The following is a 25,497-nucleotide window of genomic DNA, read 5'->3' on the forward strand; positions in this document are numbered from 1 at the left end:
AAAAAAAAAAAAGACATTTCAAGATGGATGTCTAGGTTCTTGTAACTTCACCTAATCTCAGCTCACCATGCTTGGGAGCTCAAGTTCACTAATGTTCCTCCCATTATTTGCAGGCCTTACTGAGCACTCGCTCGTGTGTGTCTATTTGGTGTTAAAGGAAAGCAGTCAGGAATGGGAGATCTGTGCATATCTCTGCATAAAGTGGAGATTCTGCTGGCTACGGCCTGTGTCACAGCACGGAGGGCATGCGTTTTGGGTACAAAGATGAAACTGGTCTCATTTATATGAAAAGTTTGTCCAGCTGTCCACAAATCAGGCTCACCGTCTCTTGCACATAGCTTTCTGAGCACTGATTGAGAGTCTGGGTGATTCAGACTTTTAACTTCATAGGCTCTGGAATACAGCAGCACTGGGCTTCCCAGTGGACTTGTCTGATGCAGACACTGAAGCTGGCTAGGCTGACTGAGATAGCTCACTGTGTTAGTTTCAGAGCTTGGGAGGCTGGGGTAGGAGGGTCACTTGATCATAATGTTTAAGATGAACCTGAGATACATAGTGCAATCTTGACCCCAAATCAAAACCAGGAGCCTTAATAGCAACCCCTCCCCCCCCCCCCCCCGACAATGTGTAGCTATTGAGAAATAATTGATGTTATTGCCTGGCCAAATGCCTACTGCTTGAAAGTTTCCTACAATCATCCTTCATCCATTTGAAACCCATCCAAGGACATCAGTATCCAAATATCTCTCTGTTCATGACACACCTGAGTTCAAGTGTACGACGATTATAATGCGCTGCACTCCTTAGGCAGCTCCAGAACATTGCAGCACTGGTCACATAAGGGAAAAGTTAAGAATAATATATAAGTTTGCTACAACTTGTGAGGTGGACAAGTTACCTTGTGAGGAGGACAGGGCCATTGCATATACATTCCATGGAGTGGAGAAAGGAAAGAGATCCATGGTTTGATGTGGGGCAAGTCATGTTTCCAATAAATTGCAATGCCTAATCTGGAGAAGCATCTGTCTTTGTTTATAGCAAGAGCTTTACGTGTAGGCCTGAGTGGGGCAAGGAAGAGGAATGGAGTCTCAGTAATGATAGGACAGGCTTCAGTGCAGCCATTTCCTGGGATGGGGGGAACGGCTGCTGGAGTGGAGAAGTCAGTTTTGGGGATTCTGAGAAATCAATCTCTGTCTCCTCTCTCTTGCATGTGAGTGGCTCTGGCTTCCTCCTTTTCAGATTCCTGGAAACTAGACCACAGTAGCCACTTAAGTGGAAACTTGGTCATAGTGAGCTACTGTTAAACAAGCAGAGAAAATCTCGACAGGAGAAAGCCCATTCTCTTATGACAAATTCTTGGAGCTTTTAGCGGTCTCGTTTCTCTAGAATAATCAACATGGTATAGGCTCTCAGTTTTAGGGGTGATCTCTTAATTCTTAAGGCTAAGAGCACTGATGCCCAGATAGAGGGGCGTCCTGAGGGTTTGTGTTTCCTCAGTGCCAGGCAACAGGCTGGGCACTCAGTGTTCCTTGTTTGATCGATCGTCAGAGTCCTTTCTAAGACAGATGTTTGTATTTCTGTTGTACGGCTAAGGAAGTGACCTCCACGGTATTACTTTTCCAGCTACACGGCCAGTTCCCTGGCAGTATTTTGCCAGTTCCCTTTTGTGAGCTGAACAGTGGTGTGAATACTGACTTCGTCATGGAGCCCGTGTGGCAGGTTCTCACTTCTCGCCTCTTCCCAGGAAGTTGGGGTGAAGGGTTGCCCTAGCTCAGGTAGTGAGTTTTCACTTTTGAAACTTAAAACCTAGTGGACCTTGAGAAACACCCCGGCGGGCTGATCGCAGTGATTTCCAGATTGATTCAGTTTTTAGTGCTAGGTTTAGAAATAGCTTCCGCAATGGAGCCGCTAAAACAGTTCTTGTTCGAGTGAGGGATGACAGAAGGGATGGTGGTTGTATTTTGTAAGAAACTATACCTCATCGATGCCTTTGAAAATGTTATCAGTCTTGGTCCGAGTGTCAGAATGTTATTTTCACTGTCTTCAACTATTTCTTCCCATCAAGGAGGCAGTAAGAGTGCTGTGAATCTGAGGCCAGCTCTGGCTCCACAGTTCCAGGCCAGTCTGAGATACATCATGAGACCCTGCTTCAAACAAAACTAAAAACCAAAACATTCTTAAGTCCTCTTCCATGGTGCATTTCCTTCGGGTAAAAACCAAGCATGGCAGAGAGCAAAATAATACATGTCTGATGTTTATCTATGGCCATTTTGTAGTGTCTAAAACAGGGTTACCCATGTGTAGACCACAAGTGCAGGGGCTATGTGCTCGCCTAGCAGGCCACACCCTCTGCCCATCCCAACCCCAACCACCTATCCAGTTAACCAAGACTCCCAGAAAAGACTGACGCTTAGCGCTAGAGCACTTGCCGGACCTGGACAAAGCCCTGTGTATTTGATCCCTAGCACCAACACTCCCAAACACTCCCATTCATTCATTCATTCATATTCTCTCTCTCTCTCTCTCTCTTTCTGTGTGTGTGTGCGTGTGCAAAGAAATGTTTGGGCCTTAATGTCATTTAGAATTTCTTTGTAGACCTACAAAAATATTTAGACCCATAAATCCATTGTTTCACAACGGCCGAGCCCATCGCTGCTTGGACAGAGTGTTCAAAGCTGGTGGTTTCTGGTTATGGCATTTGTAGCTGTGTTTGAGAAACACCTTCTCTTGCGGTGAGAGTCTCAGAGGCTCAGTGCGCTGGTTTTCCTCTCTGATGCTAGTTGATGAGGGTGGGTACGTAGTACTTTAACTACTTTGGTAGTGTTTTATGCCCACCACAGGAACATTCCAAGACATGGCACTACAGAGAGATTTCTGGTGAACCCAGGGCTCTTTTCTTTGCTCTTCCACCTCCTTTCCTGCTGTCATGTGAACTAAAATCTGGAGATAGTCCCTCTGTCTAGTCCTTGGTTTTAGAGAAACACCAGTCTCTGCAGAAGAAGGGCGTTCAGTTGCCCAGGCTTGGGTGTCACCATTTCTTGACTTCGTAATTACTTGTTAGGTATCTTAAATCGGTTTCAATTGTCTAGACTGCATGGACCTGGGTGTGAAGAGACCGTGATTCTTTGAGTGGGAGAGAGCAAAGCATTTCCCTACAGCTAATGCAGATGGGCAGAGGACAAATTCCACTTGGTGGGATGCAATGAAAACTGGTTTCTAGACAGATGTGTTCCAAGGATGGTGACTTCGCTCAAAGTATGTAGTTAAATCTGAGAAGAGCATTGACGTCCTGTTACTCATGGTGGAAAGTGAGGCTGGGGAGTTGCTGCTGTGGACTCCAAAGCAGATGGGAAAGGAAAGGGAGGTTTTCTGCAGAGGTCAGTAGGCTCTGAGGCTTTGATACTGGTTCTAAGAGCAGGGTGCTCTTCCCATGTTCCTCAGTACATAAACAAGCGAAGAGAAGCCGCAAAACCAAGAAGTCTCTCATTACGTGCAGTGTCCCGGGCAGGTTGTTTGAACTGGGAGTTTGAATGGAAGAGGAGAAATGTAAGATACTCTTTATGCGATTTTTAGCCCCTTTAAATTTATTTATTTATTTGCTGATTTAAGGACAAAGCTGTGGCTAAGGTCTCTGTGTCTTTGCTGCCTTCTCTTGCTTAGGCCCCCACAAGGCTGCCCCTTAGGGCAGCGGAAGCTTCTAGTTTCTTTTGAAAGCCTAGTTTCTGTGATACCGTGAGCACATCTCTGTCTCCCTCAAAGGTACTACCTCTCCTAGCTTGCCAAATCACGTTCCCTTCTTGTGCCGGAGTTGTGGTTCTAAACAGATAGATGCAGCGACCTCTCCCTTTCTGCTCTCTTAAGTTTTCTTCCTCCTGTCTCAGGATCAGTGGACTTGGGATCCCTATGGATGGGCCTCAGCCAGTCACTGAATGTTTGGAAAGCTCTGCAGAAGACATCTGGAGAGAGTTGAGATGCACTAGTCATACCTTGCTCCGTGCCAGCTCTGTCCAAGGCCACCTTTCTTCACTGGCCTTTGGAGCCCTCCCTTTCTTATTGTGGGGATTGAATTTGGACATCAGGCTGTGTGGCAAGTGCTTTTCACTCATTGAACCGTTTCCTTGGCCTTGTTGCTAAGTGTCTCTCGATTTTTGTGGTCTTCCTGTAGTGCCTCCTCTCCCTGCAGACCTGAATCCTGTTCAGTCAGTCTGACAGCCCTGCTCAGTCTTTGCTTTCTTCCACTGAACCTGGCTGTCAAGGGGGCACGGTCTGTGTACTGTGAGGAACTTGGCTAGATGTGGCTGCTTCTAGAGTATGTCTTTCCTAAGCTCTTGACTCTTCCTGTGGATGGCTTTTAAATATATTCAGGTTTAGCTGTTGTGAGGGATTAACATCACCTAACATGACCTGTATGCTTGGGCGAATCTAAAACTACAGACTGCAAAGGCTTCTGTTGAGAAACTTGGGTCCACTGCTGCCCAAACAGGAAGTGGTGTTTTAAACTCTCAGGGTATTCAATTACTGTGTGTCTTCCTGTTGAGGTATATATAGCAGAGGCCAGTATTAAATGGTTGTATCATACAGTATTGTGTAAAAAACAAACTGAGCCTATCCTCTTGGAAGCTCTTATTCACGTTTACCATTCCCCGGGAAGACTGGACTTGAGCGCAGGTGTCGTAATGCCTACTTCTTATGAACTGAATAATTATTTTTCTTATAGTCATGTGTAGATATTTTAATAATATTTTCAGAACTCAGATTGCTGACAGACTTGAGTGGTCCTTGTGGGAAGTAAAATGAATTAAAAGTTGTTGGCTGCTTTAGAAATTGGGACTAAGCACGGAGGAGTCGGTTCAGCTCCCACTAAGCTCCGAGCAGTCTAATCAGTCCTTAAAGACTTCCATCAGACATGGCCACCATTGAGCAAGAATTCCTGTTGTGAGGACTTTTATTTCCTAATCTGTACGGCAACCTAGGAATCTGTACACAACTGGAAAAGTACATCTTAAAAGTTAAGTGACTTATCCAAACTTAGCAGTCAGTACATGGCAGAAGAGGTTTGTGAGTCAGGTCTGTCATGCTCCTGCCTCAGCATTTGTCCAGTCTGCTGTTGTGAAGCTTCAGTGCACGTCATTGTGTGCTGCTGTGGGTACTGATGAGAGTTGTTTTTCTCCCCTTAAACATGTAGACTGTGTTTGTGCTCTATTTTTACTTTAGTTTCCATAAATGGTGCTTCAGTGAACACAATCTATTTCAGGTACATTTTTATCTGTGAAGAGAATCTGGTAGGATGAATGTACAAAAATATTCATAACCTGAAGATGCTTCCGACTGTGAATATGGTGAAATAACAGGAAATTAACAAATGTCTGAATTAAGTTGATGAAAAAGAAGAGGTCGATTTTGTATTCAGATTCATGTGTGGCGATGGAAAATGTGTCAAATTGTCAGGGGGCAGGTCTCTCTGCATAGCCCTGGCTATTGTCAAACTATGTAGACCAGGCTGGCCTCTGACTCTGCCTCCTGTGTGCTGGGATTAAGGGAATGTGCCACCATGCTGGCCACCTGCAGTCTTGAGACTCCTCTCCATAAATTGTCTCTGTTTATAGTTCTGTTGGGAGTTGTACCAGTGGGTAGAGTTCACAGTTCACTGGAGTCAGCCAGTGAGGCAAGAAGTCTCACTTTCCACCCTTGTCCGGCTGGTTGTCTCTGGTGACCATATAAGGGGAAGATCCCATTTAGGCAGAGGCATACAGCTCAGAAGAAACAAACCCACTGACAGGGTGTGAGTTTTCTTACTTCATTAAGCAAAAGGAAACCTCCCATGTTTCATTTCTTCTCAGGGTTTTTTTTTCCCTCAGGGCTACCTTACCTAGCCATTTCTAGAGCTTGGATGACCTGAAGTTTTCCTCTGTGACTGGAAGAAAAGCCAAGTCATTTTTGAAAATCTATCTCTAACTTATAGCATGAAAATCCTTAAGTTTGGGAAATGGGAAACTAGGAGGATGTGGCTCCAGTTCTTACTGCCTCACTTAAAGTGAGCCGTGGGAAGAAGGGCTGCCTAGTGGGCTTTGCACATTGGCCTATTGCCTTGCTTCCCTTACTAGAAGGAGTACCCAGGACTCAGACATTTGTGGGCTAGGGAGCTAAGAACTCATAGATGTCAGGCTGGAGAGATGGCTCAGTGGTTAAGAGCACTGACTGCTCTTCCGAAAGTCCTGAGTTCAAATCCCAACCATCCGTAATGAGATCTGATGCCCTCTTCTGGTGCATCTGAAGACAGCTACAGTGTACTTAGATATACTAATAAAGAAATCTTTAAAAAAAAAAAAAAAAGAACTGATGTTATATTGTACCCTTTCAGAGTTGGGAGTTCTCAAGAATATCGGAACAGACTTCTGAGTCTTGACCTGGAAGCATGAGTAGAATGTTAGCTGGGCATGGTGACAGTGGATCTCAACAAGAGCCCAGTGCCAATCAGTGATGTGCACATCTACATCCCAGAAAATATGCTAGGTCACATCTTTTCTCATGGATCCCATGTGCTAAGAGGATGACCTATTGAAACCACATCAGCCACCATGTCGGGCTCCAAAGAGGACAGCACCTCTTAAGTCAGCCCTGGGGATTATTTCCATATTATATTTGGAGGTTGCCACTGTATACAGTGAGGTATAGCCTTTCAAGCTCATTTCTGTTTCATTTTTGGCCAATGCTGCATAATTTGTTGGCAACAGCTGTCTCTAGATTCTTGTATATTTCCTTGCTTTTCCTTAAAAAGGGCTTCTCAACTTTCACACTGCAGCGATTCCTCATTGCCCCCCCCGTCTGTGCCCTGGTCACTCTTCATCTACTATTTTGTATTCTCAGTCAATAGAAAGAGCAGAAAGTGAAAGCTTAAACTCTAAGTAGCAAGCGTGGTAGAAGGTGGGGGGGGGTGGTGCTCTTCTGACATTGGAGGGACTTGAGATTTTATGGACAGTGGTGTTCCTCATTGAGAACCAGTGACCAGCAGTGCAAACGGGGATAGCAGACTGAGGAAGGGCACAGGTACAGGAGGGACAGCAGTGCAGGCCACTTTGAGATCCTCTTTAGGATGGAATGGAAACTGGGCACTCCTTTCTCTCTCAGCATCTGCGTGTGGGGATGGCTAATGATATAATAATGGGGTTGAGGATAGGACTAAGAACCCAAGGATAGAGGGTGCCAGCCACTTCCTGGAGAGGTCAGAAGCAGTCAACTCAAAAGGCCAGTGAAGGGCCTGGTGAGATGGCTCAGCGGTTAAGAGCGCCGACGGCTCTTCCTAAGGTCCTGAGTTCAAATTCCAGCAACCACATGGTGGCTCACAACCATCTGTAATGAAATATGATGCCCTCTTCTGGAGTGTCTGAAGACAGCTACAGTATACTTACATATAATAAATAAATAAATACTAAAAAAAAAAAAAAAGACCAGTGAGGGGTTAGCTGAGGCTAGAAAACAGCAATCTAGCAAACCTTGTTTCTTCCTTTAACACCATCATGATAACTCTGGGTATTGTTGTTGGCAGAAGAATATGGTAAGATACAATGAAGCCACTGTGAACACTGGCAGTCCTCACAGGTTAGTGGCTTGATAGGAAAAGGTGCTCTTCTGGGAGGATGAGGGCATTATATCATGATACAAACTTAGAAAGTATACAACTGGGCTGGGCTTCTATTGTATGAAGTGGCTCATAGTCTGAAAATAAGAGCAGCTTTGGCCTTACCATCCCCAACATTGATGTCCAGGAAGAGATTAGTAGATTTAAGATATTTAGAATTATCCAGAACGAGGCTTAGTGCCTTAGGCACTCCGCAGTGGCTTTGGGGGTTTTTTAGACCATGTGGCTCAGGGTCAGGTCCCCAAGATGCTTCCTCCAGGGAGTCTTCAGTGCATTTCTGAGATTGCTAACCCCACAGTCTGCAGGGGAGGGCCACAAGTCACAGGTTTGCTGTAGCAGATTGGTTATGCTCTGGCTAATGAATGGGGTGCAGTTTTTGGGACAGAAGAAGAGAAGGTGAAAGACTAGTACAAGGGAGGATTTGGCATAGCAATTAGTTGAGATGAGAAAGGGGATTTGGTATGACTGAATTTGGTTTTAAGCTGGCCTGGCAAACAAAATGTCCAGCCTGGTGAAGTCTGTTCAGTCTAGGATTAGGACATAGGAGCATGAGCTGTTTGGGGGAGGTTTGGAATTGCCACGTATCTCAAAGTGTCTCATCTTTGAGATGCCTGAAGTGCGGTTCCAGGAAGCAGTACCAAGTCACAGATGAAGCTGTTCTGCTACATGCCCATCCCTCAAGCATAGAAGCCACTGTTGGCTGTGTACAGTTCAGGTCCCAAGTCAGAGATGAGCTCCCTCTACTGGTGAGAGGCTTTAAGGAAAATGCTGTTGGCCACTTATGGTTTAATTCCCTAGTGTGCAGTGCTGCAGGAGAGGCCACCTGTCCCACTATTAACTGCCAGACTTTATGAAAAAGGTAGTTTGTCTTACTTTGATGTAGTAAGTGTAAAATGGGTGATCTTTGGGGGTCTTGAAATGGGAATCTCCTGAGGGATGCTATCCAGAAAGGGTTTGAAATTGAAGAGATGTTGAGCTACAGATGAGGGATGGTCAAATTGGGAGCAGCTTCTCAACTATTTCACCTCTCAATTCACAGTCACTGTTTTGCGAATGGACCCATCATACCTTTAGCTTATTTTATGGACCAGAATGAGAACTGAGTGTGTATGAAAAACTGCATTTTTATATTCAATGTCATGTAACAAGTGCTGCCTAGAGCGAGAAGCTTCCCTCATTTGATGATCCAGGTTACATACTTTGAAGAGTGAGAATCTGCCACACATCTCAGAAGTGTCCTCTGTCTTCAAGAGACACCTAAAGTTCTGTATAGTAACATGTCTTTTCCTCGTAGCTAAGGACTAACCTCATACTGTGCTGTACCTCCCCTTTTGAGGAGCAACAGTAAAATGAGTATGAACGTTCCCTTTTGCAGAACTTCACAGAGATGTATTTATACAGCAGATGTTAACCCCAGCAACTCCCTCCTCCGCAACTTGAAGTTCTAGCATCCAAAGGCAGCACTCAGTGGCTAACCGTAATCAACACTCACTCTGTTATGTACAAGATTCACTGAACACAAATGCTCTTGAGATCTGACAGCTGAGTTGGCTACACCAACGAGCATGGGTACTGTGTAATGTCAGTGCTGTGAAAAGGATGATTCAGATCTTAGGTGGGCTGGAGCTAGACATGACTTTATTATGCTTCTCAGAATAATGTAGTTTAAATAAAACACATATACTGTTTATTTTGGAATTTCTCTTTTGGATTTCTGACCCACAGGTAACTTGAAGCCATGGAAAGCAAAGCCTCATTGAAGAGACAGGAGTTTAAATCAGAAATTATTTCATAGGCAATTTCACCCATAAATTCTCTTACCGCTTCCTACTTTTTAAGTGTTCTGGAAACTCTTTTAAAAGAGTTTCACCTTCATCTTTTTATTTTTACTGTTTCACACAAAATCTGCTTTGGGAATAAGGACATTAGTTGCTGTGGAAATAGAAGATTGAACATGATGCTTGTGAGCATTCTAAACTCTATAGCAACAGAGTGTTTCCCAAGAGTGGATGATGGCTGCTTGGCTCCTGGATGGTACTGTCCATATCCTGTTAAGGCCTTTACTACCTGGGTTTGAGTCAATGTGTACCTTCTAACAGTGTGCTGGACAATTAAATGAGTGGCCAGGCAAGACTGGGGACTTTGTAAGTTACAAGGTGACTAGTACTATCTAACCCCAAGTGTAGTCTGAAGCAGGTTCAGAATTATAAATTGTTGAAACTATAATTCAGTTTATTTCACTCTACCAAACAAAATGGGGTTAAAGGATCCACTTGGGGTCACATAGTGGCAGAGTAATCTAAGAACTAGGACAAAAAAACCCAAACCAAACCAAACAAACTTGGGGTTGTGGAATGGCTTCTGGGAAAGATAGCACTAGCTGCAGACAGAAATACTTGAGCTTCAGTTTGTCTTATAAATGACGAAGTTTAAATCCAGCATTTGTATCCAGGGACTATTTAGGTCCAATTTGGAGCGAATTCTAGCCTTAAATGCACTTTGACACCTTAACTAGTAATCGAACTATCAGTTCTTTGATTTGGAGATTGGCTAGAAGAACCTGCTGACCCCTGGAATATAATCTTTGTCCCAGACAAAGGATTTCTACCCTAGCTCTGAACTATCAGAGTGGCTTGCTCAAGACTCATACCAGATATTGTTAAAAATATTTTGACTCAGCAGATAGATAGATAGATAGATAGATAGATAGAGAGAGAGAGAGAGAGAGAGAGAGAGAGAGGGTGTGTTGATTTAAACCAGCTCTTAGGTGAGGCTAACACAGCTGGCCCATATACTTTATTAGAGTAACCAGGTCTGGATACAGCATTAGAAATGGGAAATTTCTAATGAACTCTGGTTCTTCTGACCTGGATTTTTGGTACTCAAAAGCAGGAGACCTGAGGGCCGGGCACTGGCTGCAAGGAAGCAAACACTGCTAAGCATTTCAGCCACATCTTAAACAGCTGACCTCAGGAACGGAGAGAGCTGCTGCACTTTAGCAGAGTAGCTGTTAAGGAAACTGTCGAGTGACTAGAAGCCAGGCAGGAGAATATCTATTTAGGTGTGCTTTCATTACATGATCACAACAGTTATGCTACCGTAATAGGCTAACAGGGCATGCTAATAGGCTTTGTGAGGTGCCATCTGTCAACTGACAGCAGGAGTGGCTTTTAGGATATGCTGTCTAGCAAGGAATGTGCAGCTTTTTATGGGGGGAGTAGGCCTGGCAATCTTGTTTCTTTTACTTAGACCTTGGGCACTTTGATTTTCCTGAGCCTTTTTCCATGTGCAGATCATACTGCAATTTCATCCATACATACGTACATATGTATGTCAGGGGTTGATGTTCAATCATTTCCCTTAACATTCTCCATCTATTTTTTGAGATAAGTTCTCTCATTCGGCTCCTCTGGCTGGACGCCCAGCTCTACAGACCACACCTCATCTAACTCTAGGGGAGGACTCAGATGCACACTGCTATGTCTAGCTTTCACAAAACAAAACACAACCGTGTGTGTATGCTGTGTATGACCAGAGGCCAGGAGAGGGTGTCAGACCCCCTGGAGCTAGAGTTACAAGTGTGAACTGCTTGAGAACGTGCTTGGACACCAAACTTGGGCCCAACTCTCCAGGCCTCACGTCCAGGTTTCTAAGTGAATGCTGGGGACTAGCCCAAACTCGGGTCCCCTGGCTAGTGTGGAAGGCACTTGACTAAGCAAGCCATCTCCCCACCCCCTCACCCCCACCCCCCGTTTTAGAAAGCATGTCTGGTCAGTTAGCTCTCCATCAGTTTTGATTTTTTTTTCCCCCCTCTCCTCTTTACTCTTGATTTTGGTGGACAAGCTGCTGTGACGTTTGGAAACTGCGATTTACCTTGTATACCTCTGTTAGTGACAGAGCTGTTAGGATACAAAGACCCATGGTAAATTTCTCCAATCTCTTGAGAGCAGATATTCTCAGAATAGACAGTTGACGGTTTCACAGACTGGTGCAGGTTTTATCCGTATGTACTCTGATAAACACATGTACAGTAGGCATGTGTGGAAGGAAGTTAAGCGAATAGTGAGTTGCTCTCAGGTCTCTTAACTCTTGGTGGGTTGGGTTGTTGCGACCTGTTGTTGAGTTCTTAGTGCAGTTGGGGTATGCTCTTGCATAGATCAGGCACACCCAAAACCCACTTTGTGTTTTTCAAAAGCATAGAGAACTGGAAAGAAAAGTTTTAGTGTGTTGCTGTTTCCATACCCTCTTTCTGTAGATACTAAAACAACCTTTCAAGGGCCAAGGTGGTATGGAGTCTGCCTAGCATCACGTGCAAGGCCATGGCTGAAAGACCAGCAGCCCCTGCTCCATAAATATGAATTCATTTCAGCTTTGGCTTCTCATAAATAAGTTGTTCTTGGTGACCCTGAAGTAGTTTCCTAATCAAGTCTTAAATCCCAGCCTTGCCTTGTTGTATATAATTTTTCCCCCTCTGAGGATGAGTGAGTGTGTTGAGAAATCAAACCTAGGTCCTGTGCACGCCAGGCAAGTGCTGCACTACTGAGCAACAACTCTTGCCCCCTGTTCTGTAATCTTATAAATAACTCGCCAACCTTATTACTTTGTAACATTGTTAAGCTTGGTTTCAGAATTTGTTGTAATTTTTGTAAGGTACTTTAAAACACACTGGGCCCACGTTTACCTTAACATGTAAAATTTAGGTTATCCCTACTTTTTTTTTTATTTTATGTTATATATATGTTTATAGAATAGGCTGGATTAGGGATGAAAATCCTAAGAAAACTCTTCAGTCAATAATTCTTTGTTTATATTACTAACGTCTTACTAAGTTGGAGAAGAAAAGCACTGGCCTACATGCCTTCGTCTCCCTCCAGCATGGCACTCTGGTCTTTTCTAACAGCACCAAGTATTTTTAGGTAGACAGGGCCGCTTCCATACATTCCTGTTTCTCAGGCGGAGCATCAACCCCGTTACTCCCCATGTTAGGACTAGTAATCCCCAATAGCACACACACTCCTCAGTTGCCCTCTCTTCCCAGAACCATTCCCACATTCCTAGTGCCACAGCTTTTTTATTTGGAAGACATCAAGGGCCAACTCTTGGTCTCTTCATTCTGTAAGATTCCATCTTCCATTCTGGCAGCAGCCCACTCCAAGACATCTGGCTTACAAACTGTTGTCTCTTTCAGGACCGAATCATCAATTTAGTTGTTGGCAGCTTAACCACCTTGTTGATTCTAGTAAGTACCTTTGTTTGTTTCGCCACATTTGTTCTGTTGGCCAGTTTTGAGAACTTTTAGTGTCAACTCTCCCCAAGATTTTAAAAGAGGGTACAAACATGTGTAGAGTATTTAAATCAGTCAACTGCACTCGACATTGTTGCCTGCACAGTAGTACACCTGTACAAGTGATAGCAGTAATAACCAAGTCCTCTACCAGCGATCATCACCTCTCCCATTTCTCTTAATGCCTTAAACTTACTTTTAATGCCTAAACAAGTTTTAAAAGGCTTATAGGATATTTTTAAATTCTGTATAGCACATTAGAATACATGTGATACACATTCTACATAGGTCTATCAGACTAAAAAGCTAGTTTCTAAAGTCTGATAAATACGGATTAAGTTTGTCAAGAGAGCAAATCTCAGTTTGTCCTTTGTTTAGTTTATTTTTTTGTCTTTAGAAACAAAATGGGGATCAGAAACCTATGTTCCATAAAACTAAGCCAAGCTAGCTCTTTGCACATATTCAGTTATTGTTTTCCTTCTAACTTTGTCCTTTTAATTTTCCATAGCATCTTGGCAATGCTGAAAACAAATAGCTATTAACCGTTTATGGCCACGTGTGTGCCGTAGCATTTTGGGATAGTTTTGATAAAGTGGAATGCTTTGTGAGTTTGCATGTCATCCTTGTGCTGGGCCATCCTAAGTCTTTATTGTCCCAGTTTCAGTGTATGTTCTGCTGAAGTGAGCACTGGTTACTTGGTAGGAATATTTATAATATCAAGATAATCACATTAATCTTGGGAATGGGATTTACTGTTAATGTTGATTGCTTGTCTTGCCTTCTTTCATACTTGCTGGAATAGTCAGAAAGAAGTGTTAACTGACTTGAAGATGACTTTGTGATGTAAGAAGTATTGCCTTGCCTTGCCCCTGTCTACTCACACCTTGGAACCCCACTCAAGGCCTTATATATTTCTCTCCACACAGGTCACACTCATCAGTGCTTTTGTGTTCCCTCAACTACCTCCCAAACCACTCAATATATTTTTTGCTGTCTGCATCTCTTTGAGTAGTATTACTGCCTGCATACTTGTGAGTACTATATAGAATTTAAATGTTTGTAAGCGCTTACATGGTAGTGCTTAGATTGCTAGCCCCTGGGTCTATAGAATAGGGTATCTCTCCTTTAATCTAACTCCCCCCCCCCCAATTTACTTCTAATAATTACACACGGGTCCACTTTGATTTGTGATCTTCCCAGAATATAGACAATTAACATCACATTTGTCAGGAAACAAAGAGAGACACCTTTGTGTACCAAAAACAGCCCCCACCCCAGAGGATGGTGATTGGTTCTCTGTTATTTAGGTTAACTGCTGGGTTTACTTTCACCTTAGGAAACAGTAAAACCTTGGTGTGGCGTTGTGGTTCAGTGGGAGAGATGATCTAAGATGCACAGGCCATAGGTTTGACTCTAATACCATTTTTTAAAAAGCAAGTTTTTTTTTTTTCTTTTAAAAACAAATCCTAAATTGTTGCAAACCAATATAGGTTTTAAGCATAACATTTGAGCAGAACTAGTCCTAGGTTGAATCTTTGAAGTTTTCTCATCTCGTGTGTTCTACAGCCCTGAGTGACCAAGGTTGAGATAGTTAAACTATGTATTTACTTATGTAAGCCCTCTTACAGACCTAATCTGAGTGCCTTCCCTTCTAATAACTCAAATATACTAAAAATGTATCCAGATATATATTCTTATCTAACTTTATACTACTTTGACATTAGAACCCAATAAATAACAAAACCAGGAGTACATATGGAAACGCTTGTTAGCGCTACTTGAATCATAAGGAATTAAACTGAAGACTATCTCAGGACAGTAAACTCTAATGCTATCCATATGAAAGAAGCATTAGTTGTATTTTACACTGTAACAGCTGGTCATACTTAAATTTTTATTTGATTCTTCTTTTAGATCTACTGGTATCGACAAGGAGACTTAGAACCGAAATTTAGAAATCTAATTTACTATATCTTATTTTCTATCATCATGTTATGTATATGTGCGAACTTGTACTTCCATGATGTGGGAAGGTGAGGCTGCAGAGACGAAATACTTACCAGGACTCTTGGAAATCTATGTGAATTTAACTGCTGCAAAAAAGTATGCTGAAGAATCATCTACAGAAGTCTGGTATATGATTTTTTTCATGTTAATTGCAAATCTGAATCTCCTCTTGCAAGGGAGCTTTATCATAGATCTCTGCTTTCCTTTAAAAAGCTGAAACATTCCAGCCCTCAAATAGCAAAGAATTTTCACTTTTGAAAGATTTTTTTTTTTTTTTTTACAATTTAATTGCATGGCTCAAAATCTTGCATTTTAAGACAAATACTCTTTTATTTCTGTTAAACTGAATATACAATTATTGTTCCCCTAGGCAACCAACTTTTGCTTATTACTACAGTTTTACATTAATAAACAGATGGTGAAAAGACAACTTTGATTGTGAAGATCTAATTACAATAATAAATAAAATAATTTATACAAGTTTCCTTTTTTCTTTTTCCCCCTCCTTTTTTGGACTTTTCTGTAAGGATCATATCATTAAAGCCCTACAGGCTAGTTTTGGCTTTACCTTAGGAATGACTCGTGATTTGTTTTCTTTTGATACAGAAGCAAACTTTGTTTTTTAAAAGTGCCTGAGGGAGAAGCTATAGTGTACCCCCAGCAGGTAATGCACTAAGTGAACAGCATACTCTAATTAATGTCCCTCACTATCTTCTGGGCAATTTATATAGTAAGACATGTCATAAAAACATCATGGTTATCAGACACAGGCAATATTACCTCTCCCTCATTTAATTTCACTTCAAAGTGCTAACTGTAAACTAGTGACTGGTTTCTGATGAGAGTTGATAACTGCTTTGTTACCAGTGCGTTTTGTTACCACTTTAACCACGTTCCCTTTAAGAGTTAATAATCAAAGACCTGTAGTGAATTTTCTTGACTCTGTAATGCTTTGCTCTTTACCCTGCCTCAGTCAGCTCCCACTGCCAGCAATGGGTTAACCAGCACAACCACCCCCCATAATCTGGTATCTGGATGCTGGTCATGGTCATGTCATCAACTCACTCCTAAGTTAGTCTTTCTGAAAGTCACTGCTAACATAAGCTGGACCATGTTGATAATATAACCTGAATTAATCTCAGCCAGCCCAGCGTGAGTCTGGACAGAGCTGTGTCTAACTGCAGAGATGAGGGTTACTACTTATATTGAAACCAGAGTAGTTAAGCTTTGGTGATATAAGTAGCTAACAAGTGTGGGCCATTCACACATCCTGTCCTCCATCCTCCATCGTAACACACTGTTATAAAGTTGGACCTCAGATCTACTGAAAAGGAGGTAAAAGTAACAGCAGCAACAATGTGCATGGCTTAAGCATGGCAGCTAAGTACAAGCCAGAGGAATGGCAAACCACAACTCCTGGGATGGCTCCTTCCTTTGGAGACAATGTAGTCACAATGTGGCTTCTTGAAGTATGTCTTTCTAATAATCTAGTGACAGTTTACTGAGTCCTCGCCATCCTTTGAGTCTTCAGAAACAGGACTGCCCAAAGACGATCCAATCATATTTGATTCTTCCTGATGATGCTGGAATATGGGATCTGTAATGAGTTAAGTTTAAATAAAGTTAGTATTAAATGTATGTTTCTGACTCTCCATTCAGTCCAATAGTTTACCAAAGTGTAGGATTTACCCAATAAAAGAACACTGGTAGATCAAGAGAACAACAGCCTGATTCGCCCCATCCCCTTACTACTTATCAGGCTCGTGATGAAGTCTTAGTAGAGTACCTGTTAGTGTTGTCAAAGGCAAGACAGATTCAGTATCTATAACATCAGATGCCTGGATAAAGCCATGAGGTGAAGGAACGATAAGAATTGTTTCATCATCAATTGTCTGATGAACTTGGTGTACTATGCTGGGAGACTCTAAATCCTACATAATATTTAAAAAACAAAAAAAAAAAAAGGGAGAAACTGATTTACATTCCAAGTGTCCATGTTTGTTAGTACTTACTTAGTTTTCAAATATATTCCATCTGAAAATTAGGACATAAAGGTTTAGACCTTAGAGAAAAGAATTATGTTGCACTGTGGGATACATGTAATTTCTAAAATCTACCATTACCCATACCACCCAAAGGTGATCCAGGAGTTGATGGCAACAATTTGTTGCCTGTGAAAAGGGGACACTTCAGCAAGGAACTATGCCCAGGTGTCTCTGCCTGCTCATTTCTGTCAGCAACAAGAACTCATTAATTTATAATTTTTGAATTGAAACTCTGAGTCAAAAGAAAAGAAGGTACTAGAGCAACTGTTCTCAACCCCTTTGGGGTTGCACATCTGATATTTATATTCCAATTCATAACAGTAGCAAACATATAATTTTATGGCTGGTCATCACCATAACCTGAGGAATGAATGAAAGGGTCTTGGTGTTGGGAAGGTTGAGAAGCACTGTACTACAGCGTATCTCTCCTTTAAAGCACTCGTGAAGCCCAAGGCAACACAAGCTACAGTCTTCTACAGAGCTTACCTCAGTAACATAAGCACTGGCTAAGTCAGAAGGCGGTTCTTCCTGCTTCAGGTCGGCGTCGGCAATTTCTTCCTCTGTTCTGACCATGACACTGTTCATCAGCTCTGTGCTATTTTGGTCGCTGAATTTAGATACATGAGCATTACTAAATGATGGCTGTATAGTCATCTTAGGCGGAGGAATTTCGTCTGGGAAAGTGTCTGCTTCGAGTGCATCTGGAGGCTCGGGGAAATCAGATGAATGAAGATCACTATCAACTGTCAGTTCCGCTTGGGATAAAGAAGAAGTGATGTCCTCTGTAGCTACAGTTTGAATGATGACTCTTGGTGTGTGACACTGTACCGTGACATTATCGCTTGTGTTCAACAAATGTTCTGGCTGTAACACATTAAAAGAAACTATCAATGACAAAATGACAAAGAACTGTCTCCCTTCCCCACGCCTTTCACCTCTGCAGCTACTTCATCACTTTTCTACCTGTGTTTCCGACCCCTTCGAGTCCCTTCTTGTACATTTCCTATTTGAATGGGTATCACTCTCTGTTAAACAAACAGTGGCGATTACAGGTACACCCGGGGAAGAACCACATGCAGAAGACTGTACCGAGGACAGGTAGTATGAAATATTCTTGATACCCAAACAACTTTTATCAAGTAATCAGGCACTCAAAAATTATAAGTATATAACATACGGATAAAGCATGAACAATGATCTGTTCAGGAGAAGCAGGAGCAGCAGCTGCCAGGGTTACTGTGGGATTTGTGGTCAGTGTTAGGGGAAGGCCTTGACTTGAGCTTGTTTGAAGAAGGTAGGTGCCTGGAGTACCAGTGGGCTGTAAATGGAAAGACTAAAGAAGAGAAAGCAATTCAGCACAGACCCAAAAGCCCATCGATTAACTCCACATCTACATTTAACTTGCATTTAGTAGCCAGCAACTGCGCTTGCCCATCATGAAGGTACAAATGATAACGTGAGTATTCTTTATTATGTGAACCGTCTCCAACCATCTGAGATATAATGAATAAAGCAGTTCCTATGTCTTTTGTTCCCATGCATTTCTATGTTCTGGTTTCAACTAAGTATCAATACAGTAGATTCAGGAGCCACCATGGGCAATACAGGAACCCACTTTTCAATCACCTCTTTAAACTTTTTGCTGTAGTTTAAAAAAAAAAAAACAAACTAAACCAAAAAAAAAAACCAAAACAAAAAAAACCCAAAACCTCTTAAGACAAGCAAGATATCTTATCTTAGTGGGTTACGGCGTTTGCCAAACTGGAGTTTGCTCCCCAGGATCCACAGTAGAACAGACTCTTGCAAGTTATCCTTTGACCTCCAACACCATTAAGGCATGTCCCCTTGTCCCCATAACAAGATGCAGAAGTAATAGTTTAAGTTTCTGAAAAGGTGTATCAGCAGTGCTTATCTACTTGAGTGTTTTATGTTAGGAAATACTCATATATTCAGGAAAATGAAGACACTACTAGAAAACTGTGTCTCTGTGATGAGTCTGGGTTATTGTAATAACCTGCAGAATATGCATTTTTATACACTAGGTAGTGGGTAAGCTGGATGATCTATTTTTCAGTTTAATATTGTCTTGGCCAAAGTCTTTCCTGTGCTTCAAATCCCTGAATACAGGTTTTCTTATTGCTAACAAGGAGATAATCTCTGTCTCATGGAAAGGGCTGGCAGACATCCAAATTGTTAAAGTACCTGTTACCCACTGGGAAATGAAGTTTTTCTTTGCTTTTTTGAAAAGTGAAAAACAATTTTTCTAAATGTTTCAAGCATTTACTGCAAATAGCAAAGAATACTGAATGTATGTATATACATTTCAAGTGTTTTAATACACTTAAGTCTATATATTTCAAGAAAATTACTTGTATGGGTGTTTTGCCTGCTGTTTGTATGCCCAATGTATTGTTCCTGGTGTCCACCATGGAAAGAAAACGGTGTTAAATTTCACCCTGGAACTGAAATCACAGATGGTTGTGAGGTATAATGTAGGTGCTGGGAACAGAGCTTGGGTCCTTGGGAAGAACAGCTAGGGCTCATACTGCTGAGCAATCGCTCCAGCCCGAGCGAGATAAGACTCATAAAACATTTTGTAGAACCTCCTAGGTAAGAACCCTTAACACCCAATACATGTGTATATTTTTCCCCCCTTTAACTCCTTTCCCCAAGTTAAAATAACAAGTTCTTTTTCTATCATTGTTAAATACACTGTACATTCCCACTGTGAGACCACTTTAAGTTGGAGATGGAAAGAGAATCTATTGATACTCTGGTGATCTTCCAGGGAGCTAGCAAAAGGTATTGACTAAATTACTGTATTAATATCTAATTCTTTAAATCTTGAAGCGACATGAATAGTGTTTACATTTTCTTAATAAAATAGTGAGAACTAACTCCAGGCTCACTCTAGGAAGGAAGACCTGAACTGATCTTCATCGCCCCTAAAAGAAACCTTGTACATTTAAATTATGACCCGTTCCCCCCAGCTAGAGGCACCCAAAATTTACTTCTATCATATCCAGATGTTTATTTGGAGAATTTCAAATAAGTGAGAGCCCCAAGAGATGTTTCTGTCACTTATGGAGCTAAGCCAAAAGTGTATCTTTAATATGCGACTCACTGAAGATGAAGTAGGCACACTGTGGATGAGTACCTGTTTATCAGTGATTGTGTGGCCGACTGAAGCTGCAGCTTCTCCTACCCGGCACAGTAATCACGCTGCTAACCCAAAATTTGAAATGAAGCTTTCCTGCATGAGTTCTTATGTCAACAGATACTTTCCTTTCTCTTAGATTTGATCCTTTGATGGTTAAGTGTGTAGTGTGCACACATGTGAACATGCGAATGTAGGCCAGAGCCAACACAGGCGTCTTCCTCAGTCTCTCTTACTGACATGGCTAGACTGGCCATTAAATCCAGCAGGTAGGTATGTGCTGCCACACCCAGGTTTTTTACTTCAGTGTTGGGAATCTACGGTCCTTTCGCTTACACAGCCATCTCCCCAGCTCCTGATAAACTTTCACATTTTTACAAATAACAAGATTCACTAGTTAACCAGGAAGGACTGGAACTAGAAAGTTTGTATGCAGTGGCTAGTTTTAACTGCTTACTCAACATACTCAATAAACGCTACCAACAGCTCATGAAGGCTCCACCAGCTCTCAGTGATCAGTCAGCACAAAGTTAGACCGTCTACTCAGTACTCCTGTCATTTGGGGATGTAAACAAAGCATGGAGAAACAGCAGTATGACAATGACTGGTGGATGTCTCATTTGTCTAGACTGTCCATCTGGCCTCAGAATTCTAATTTCACAATAACAGTTCTAGTAAAGATACCTGAGCTTTGTTTTGCATAAGAACAGCCAATAACTATTATCTCAAGTATTACTCACTGGAAGAATCTCAAATGTTTGTAGTGTTCCACTGTTTAGTGTGATTGTTTCTGAGTCAACAGAAGCAGCAGGGGAGTCTGTTGAAGCTGTAATAAGAACAAGGACAAGAATAAAATGCTTTGTGAAGTTTCTCCAATGGATCCAGCTGTCAGGAAGGAAATCTCATAATGAATCATTTGCCTGTAAGCCTAAAGCTACATGATGGACCTATCTTTGATGGCACAAAGATCAACACAATAGCTAACATTAGCCCACTGCCAGCTTTACTAAAACAATCATGCCTACCATGTTTTTTTAGAATATATATGCTTTCCTACTTTCTAGAAAGCAATAGTAACACCATAAGCCTCATAAAGCCAAAGAAACTATTGGAACCGTACAAGAGGTTTGCTGTTAACTCTTGGTGTATATTAGAAAGTGTTGCAAGTGTTAGGAAGCAAGAACACACCAAGGCTAATGTGGAAGGAGAGAGAAGAAACTTGGAGAACCATGTTCTGGATACTTTTAGCAAGCACTATAGGTGCGGACTGGCCTTCTTGTAACATGAGATATCTAGTAACACCGCTTCTTCCATGGCCACTGAAAAGTAACTGAGTCCAAAGTGAACATTCAGATTTTATCTGTCCTACCTCTATAGTTGTTATGAGTAAAAGTAATTTTAAAATCAAATGATAGCATTTTTGTATTTTTTTAGAAGACAGTATTTTAGGGGGGTGTCTAATGAACAAAATTAAGAGACTAGGGTCAGAATGCTAACAATAATGGATGGGTTACAGAACTCTTACGTTACTCATATCTTGCAGTTAGTAATAAAACTCTTAAAATTACTAAAAGGAGATAGTATGAATAAGTATTAAAGTTCCATTTATAAAATATTTGCTGTCTTCTTAACGGATATTGTCATTCTAATGGTGGCTAACACTCTCCTGGACAATTTATTAGTAACATCTTATATATTTATTTAGACTAAAAACTGCTCTCACTTCAACTATAAAAAACATGGAGGGCCAAATAATAAGTAAAACAAGTAATTAGTTTAAATGTTTCTAAAGTAGCTTTGTGGTGCTGGGGATCAAATGCAGAACTTCACCCATGCAAGGCAAGTGCAGCCCCCCCTCAAAGGTAACTTTGATAGTTATTGCATATATAGACACATTATCGTCAAAGTATCAGTCCGTGCCCCTTGTTTCTAAACAAGGGTACCGAGAGGGTACATTTAGATATGCGTGTATTTATTTGTTTATTTATTTATTTATATTTGTCCCAATGACAGAAAACACTATTAGCATCTTATAGATGAAGTCAAGAAACACAGCATGTAATAGGAGGGTATCTTGCAAAAACTTATTCAAAATGTAGTAATAAAATGCTCAGGTGAACACCAAGTGTAGGCTTGTAGACAGTAACCTTTCATAGGCAAACAGCATCATGTAGGACCACCACCACCACCAAAAAAAAGGGGGGTGTATGGTAAATAAAGATGGCTCCAAGAACTGGAACTAATTCCTGTCACTACAATCAAAGAAATGTCAGAAGGGGGAGGAAGGTACACTTGGAACTGAAGTGAAGTCTTTCCTGTCTCTCTATTGCTGGGTTCCTGAAATCTAAGCACAAAACTGACAGGCAAAGATAACGGAGATTAGAAACATTTTCCTGCATCCAACTGTCCCTTTACTACCTTAATTTTTTTCCCAACCTTTATAAAGATGCCGTTTTTAAAATCCACTACCTCAGATCCACCCCTATGTTGTTTACATTCTGGATAAATTATAAATGGCATGTCACACTGAATTCTATCTCTGCATGTTAATTACGTTTTAGGAAAAAGTTTTCTACTAATCAGTGATTTAGATATCGATTTGATTAATTTCTATAAAATTCTTACCCTTAATTATAAAACCTAGAGATGATTTAGAAATACTTGTAGCTGCTAGGCGGCTGAAGCTCTTCCTGTCACGCATTCATTCTTGTGCAAATGTTAACGGAGGTAAACATAAAACGCCTTAGATCTCCCCATTCAATGTCCATCAACACTCTAGAAGACTAAAAGTCACTGGAGCCATTAACTAGATCCTAAGGCCCAATGGCAAGGAGTCTTGAGGTGCCAACACTTACAGACGTGGGTGATCTGGACTGGAATCTGCAACGCTGCCATGGGGCTTGGAGAGATGGCTGTATTATCTTCCAAGCGGGCGACTCTGATCTGAACATGCTGTACACTGGAATTGCAATTACTGTTTGGAACTCCAGATCCTGATTTATTCTCCAAAAGCACTGGGTTGTTTTTTTGGTTCTCATGTAACTGTTTAAGACCTTTTATTAGGACTGAAGGGAGATGGGTAGACAAAAAGAACATTGACTCTCCGACAGACCACCATCTAAGCAACAAGGGAAGTAGGGTAGGAGGAGGGTAAGGAGGGAAAGTATTTGGAGTAAATAGTTGTATACTGCACGTGAGAACTAGTAATAATATAACATCCATCATAACATTAAAAAAGGATTAAAAAATTTTTTTTTGGAGATGGGAGTGGTCTTGCTATATTGCCCAGGTTGGTCTCCAATTGTTAGACCTAGTGATCCTATAGCTCTCTCTGCTCCTCAGACAGCCTGGACGTAAGAGACATGTGCCACCATGCCTGCCCAGATTTTAAAAATACTAAAATCATACTGTTCTTGCCATTAGAACTATAACAAAATAGAAATGGGTGGACATTGTGAAGGGCATGGAAAGAGTATCTTCTGTGTCCTACGTCTTCTGGTACAATTTTTTAGGACATTTATTTTGAAATGAATAGTGTGCACTTTTCCACTAATGACTCAAGGGCTGCACTTGACTGCCAAATAGTAGTATGTACTCAAGGCCTTTCACTCTAGATTTTGCTCCTTTTGGCAAGTGTGAGGGAAGGGTGTCTGTCTGTCTGTAGTGATCTGCCTGCCTTTGCTTTCTTAGTGCTGAGATTAAGTGTGAACCACAATATCCAGCTTTTGCTCCTTCATAGTAATCTACATTAATCCTTTCTAACTGTGACCCTCAGCATTGAATTCTCCTTTGAAAACTGAGTTGGGAGTGCCGTAAGATGAGAAATTTGTTTGATAGCTTAAAGCAGACTCTGTAACTTGGGTTAGTACCTAAATGCAAAAATGCAAGTCCTTAAATGAATCCCATTTAAGATCTCTGGATTTAGTAACAAAAGTAGAAACCCATAAGAGCCTATTTTCTCCAAAACGGAGTACCAGATTTTTCTCCAAATAACAAACTTAACTCATTTTCAAGAAAGATTTGTACTAAATGAAACCATGTAAAATTTACTTCCTCTTTATAGTTTATGTGGAAGAACATGAACATATGTAAACGTGTCCTCCCCTTACAGCTTTGGGAATTACAGCTCACATGGATTCTTCTCTAGAGCAGAAGAGACAAGTACTCAAAGGAACAGGGCAGTTAACCGAAAGCCTGCCATAATGGCCTTTACTTGAGGCAAAGAGCTTCTAACCACTATTTTTTCAGAAGTAACACTGTAAGCAAGTAGTACATTACCAGGAAATGAAACATCCTTATGGTTTGCAATTTGCCTTTTGATGGTCCACCATTTACTTCGAAGCCACTGTGGTGAACGGACACTGCTCCATCCTTCAGCTAAAAGATCCCAGTTTATGTCATTTTCATCGGCCACATCAAGCTCAGCTATCCTACAGATTATAAGAGAAATCTATTAGATCTTAAATTTATTTATAAATCCTCCTCATACTATAGGTGACAGGACCAGCAATAAAGGAGAATGGTAGATTAGGCAATGAGGTCCCACTATTAAAGAGAAAGGACTTCAGCAGTGTAAATCAGCCTAAGAACGAAGACAAACTAAAGTGCAACAAGGTGCTCAACTGTAAATGGCTAGAAGCAGATCTAGCACCAAGAAGGAAAGGGAGCAGGCTAAAGTCGACAACCAGATCAAGGGCAGGTCTAGTTGCACAGTGGGGCACTGTTTTATATAGTTTGGTTTTTAATAAGTTATTTCTTGGCTCTGAGCTTTTCCATTTATAAAGAAACTAAATATGTTCAGAAATTCACCATATATAAAAATATATACCAAATTCACCATATATAAAATTATATATAAAAAATGACTTAGTTGAGAAAAAACAAAATGGAAAAATGAAACAAAACCCAGCATGACAATATAACTAAATCAGGTCTTAAAAGTCTACTATTTCCTAGCTTTTACTGTCACGAAGACTATAACTGTAATGTTCTGAAGATTTTCCCACGATGTTTTTGTTCATTAGTTTTTATGGTTGAAACAAATTTACATGCACACACACACACAGCACTGCCATTATCTTAAAGCTATCTGCTGAACGTCTGTGAGGCCGAAGTGTTTACTCTGGTCTAACCTGATGGTGCATGTGACTGTTACTACGTCCTTGTTGCCAACGACAGTAAGCAAGGTCGGACGCGCAGGAGGCTGAAACACACTTCTTCTAGCGCGTTCCCACAAGCTAGGGCTGAGGCACTCTGGAGGACAGTGCGAAAGCTTCACTGCCACTGCCTCAGTGTCTGCATCCTCATTGGTCCTTTGCTTGGGTACTACCGACATCAACCATAAAGGAACAAAGAGCTCACTGTA

The 25,497-nt window shown here is 41.4% G+C and overlaps 2 protein-coding genes across 5 annotated transcripts in view; one reads left to right on the forward strand and one right to left on the reverse strand.

The window, feature by feature from the left end:
* Tmem243 (transmembrane protein 243) overlaps positions 1–15,351 on the forward strand; it is a 17,154-nt gene extending 1,803 nt beyond the window's left edge. Inside the window, exons 3-5 of the mRNA XM_021162749.2 lie at positions 12,828–12,878; positions 13,850–13,954; positions 14,838–15,351. Coding sequence (XP_021018408.1) covers positions 12,828–12,878; positions 13,850–13,954; positions 14,838–14,960 — 279 coding nt within the window. The 3' untranslated portion in view covers positions 14,961–15,351. The remainder of the gene's footprint in view (positions 1–12,827; positions 12,879–13,849; positions 13,955–14,837) is intronic.
* Dmtf1 (cyclin D binding myb like transcription factor 1) overlaps positions 15,236–25,497 on the reverse strand; it is a 41,088-nt gene continuing 30,826 nt past the window's right edge. For 3 of the 4 annotated variants that reach the window (XM_029477164.1, XM_029477163.1, XM_021162746.2), the window contains 7 exons: positions 24,411–24,562; positions 22,988–23,197; positions 20,873–20,958; positions 18,153–18,308; positions 17,462–17,839; positions 16,717–16,861; positions 15,236–16,527 (listed from right to left, as the gene is read on the reverse strand). In XM_029477164.1, the coding sequence (XP_029333024.1) occupies positions 16,418–16,527; positions 16,717–16,861; positions 17,462–17,839; positions 18,153–18,308; positions 20,873–20,958; positions 22,988–23,197; positions 24,411–24,562 (1,237 nt within the window). In that variant the 3' untranslated portion in view covers positions 15,236–16,417. The remainder of the gene's footprint in view (positions 16,528–16,716; positions 16,862–17,461; positions 17,840–18,152; positions 18,309–20,872; positions 20,959–22,987; positions 23,198–24,410; positions 24,563–25,497) is intronic. The other variant, XM_029477165.1, reaches the window with a different exon arrangement.

Source organism: Mus caroli, chromosome 5 (genome assembly GCF_900094665.2).
Source record: "Mus caroli chromosome 5, CAROLI_EIJ_v1.1, whole genome shotgun sequence".
Taxonomy (NCBI): Eukaryota; Metazoa; Chordata; class Mammalia; order Rodentia; family Muridae; genus Mus; species Mus caroli.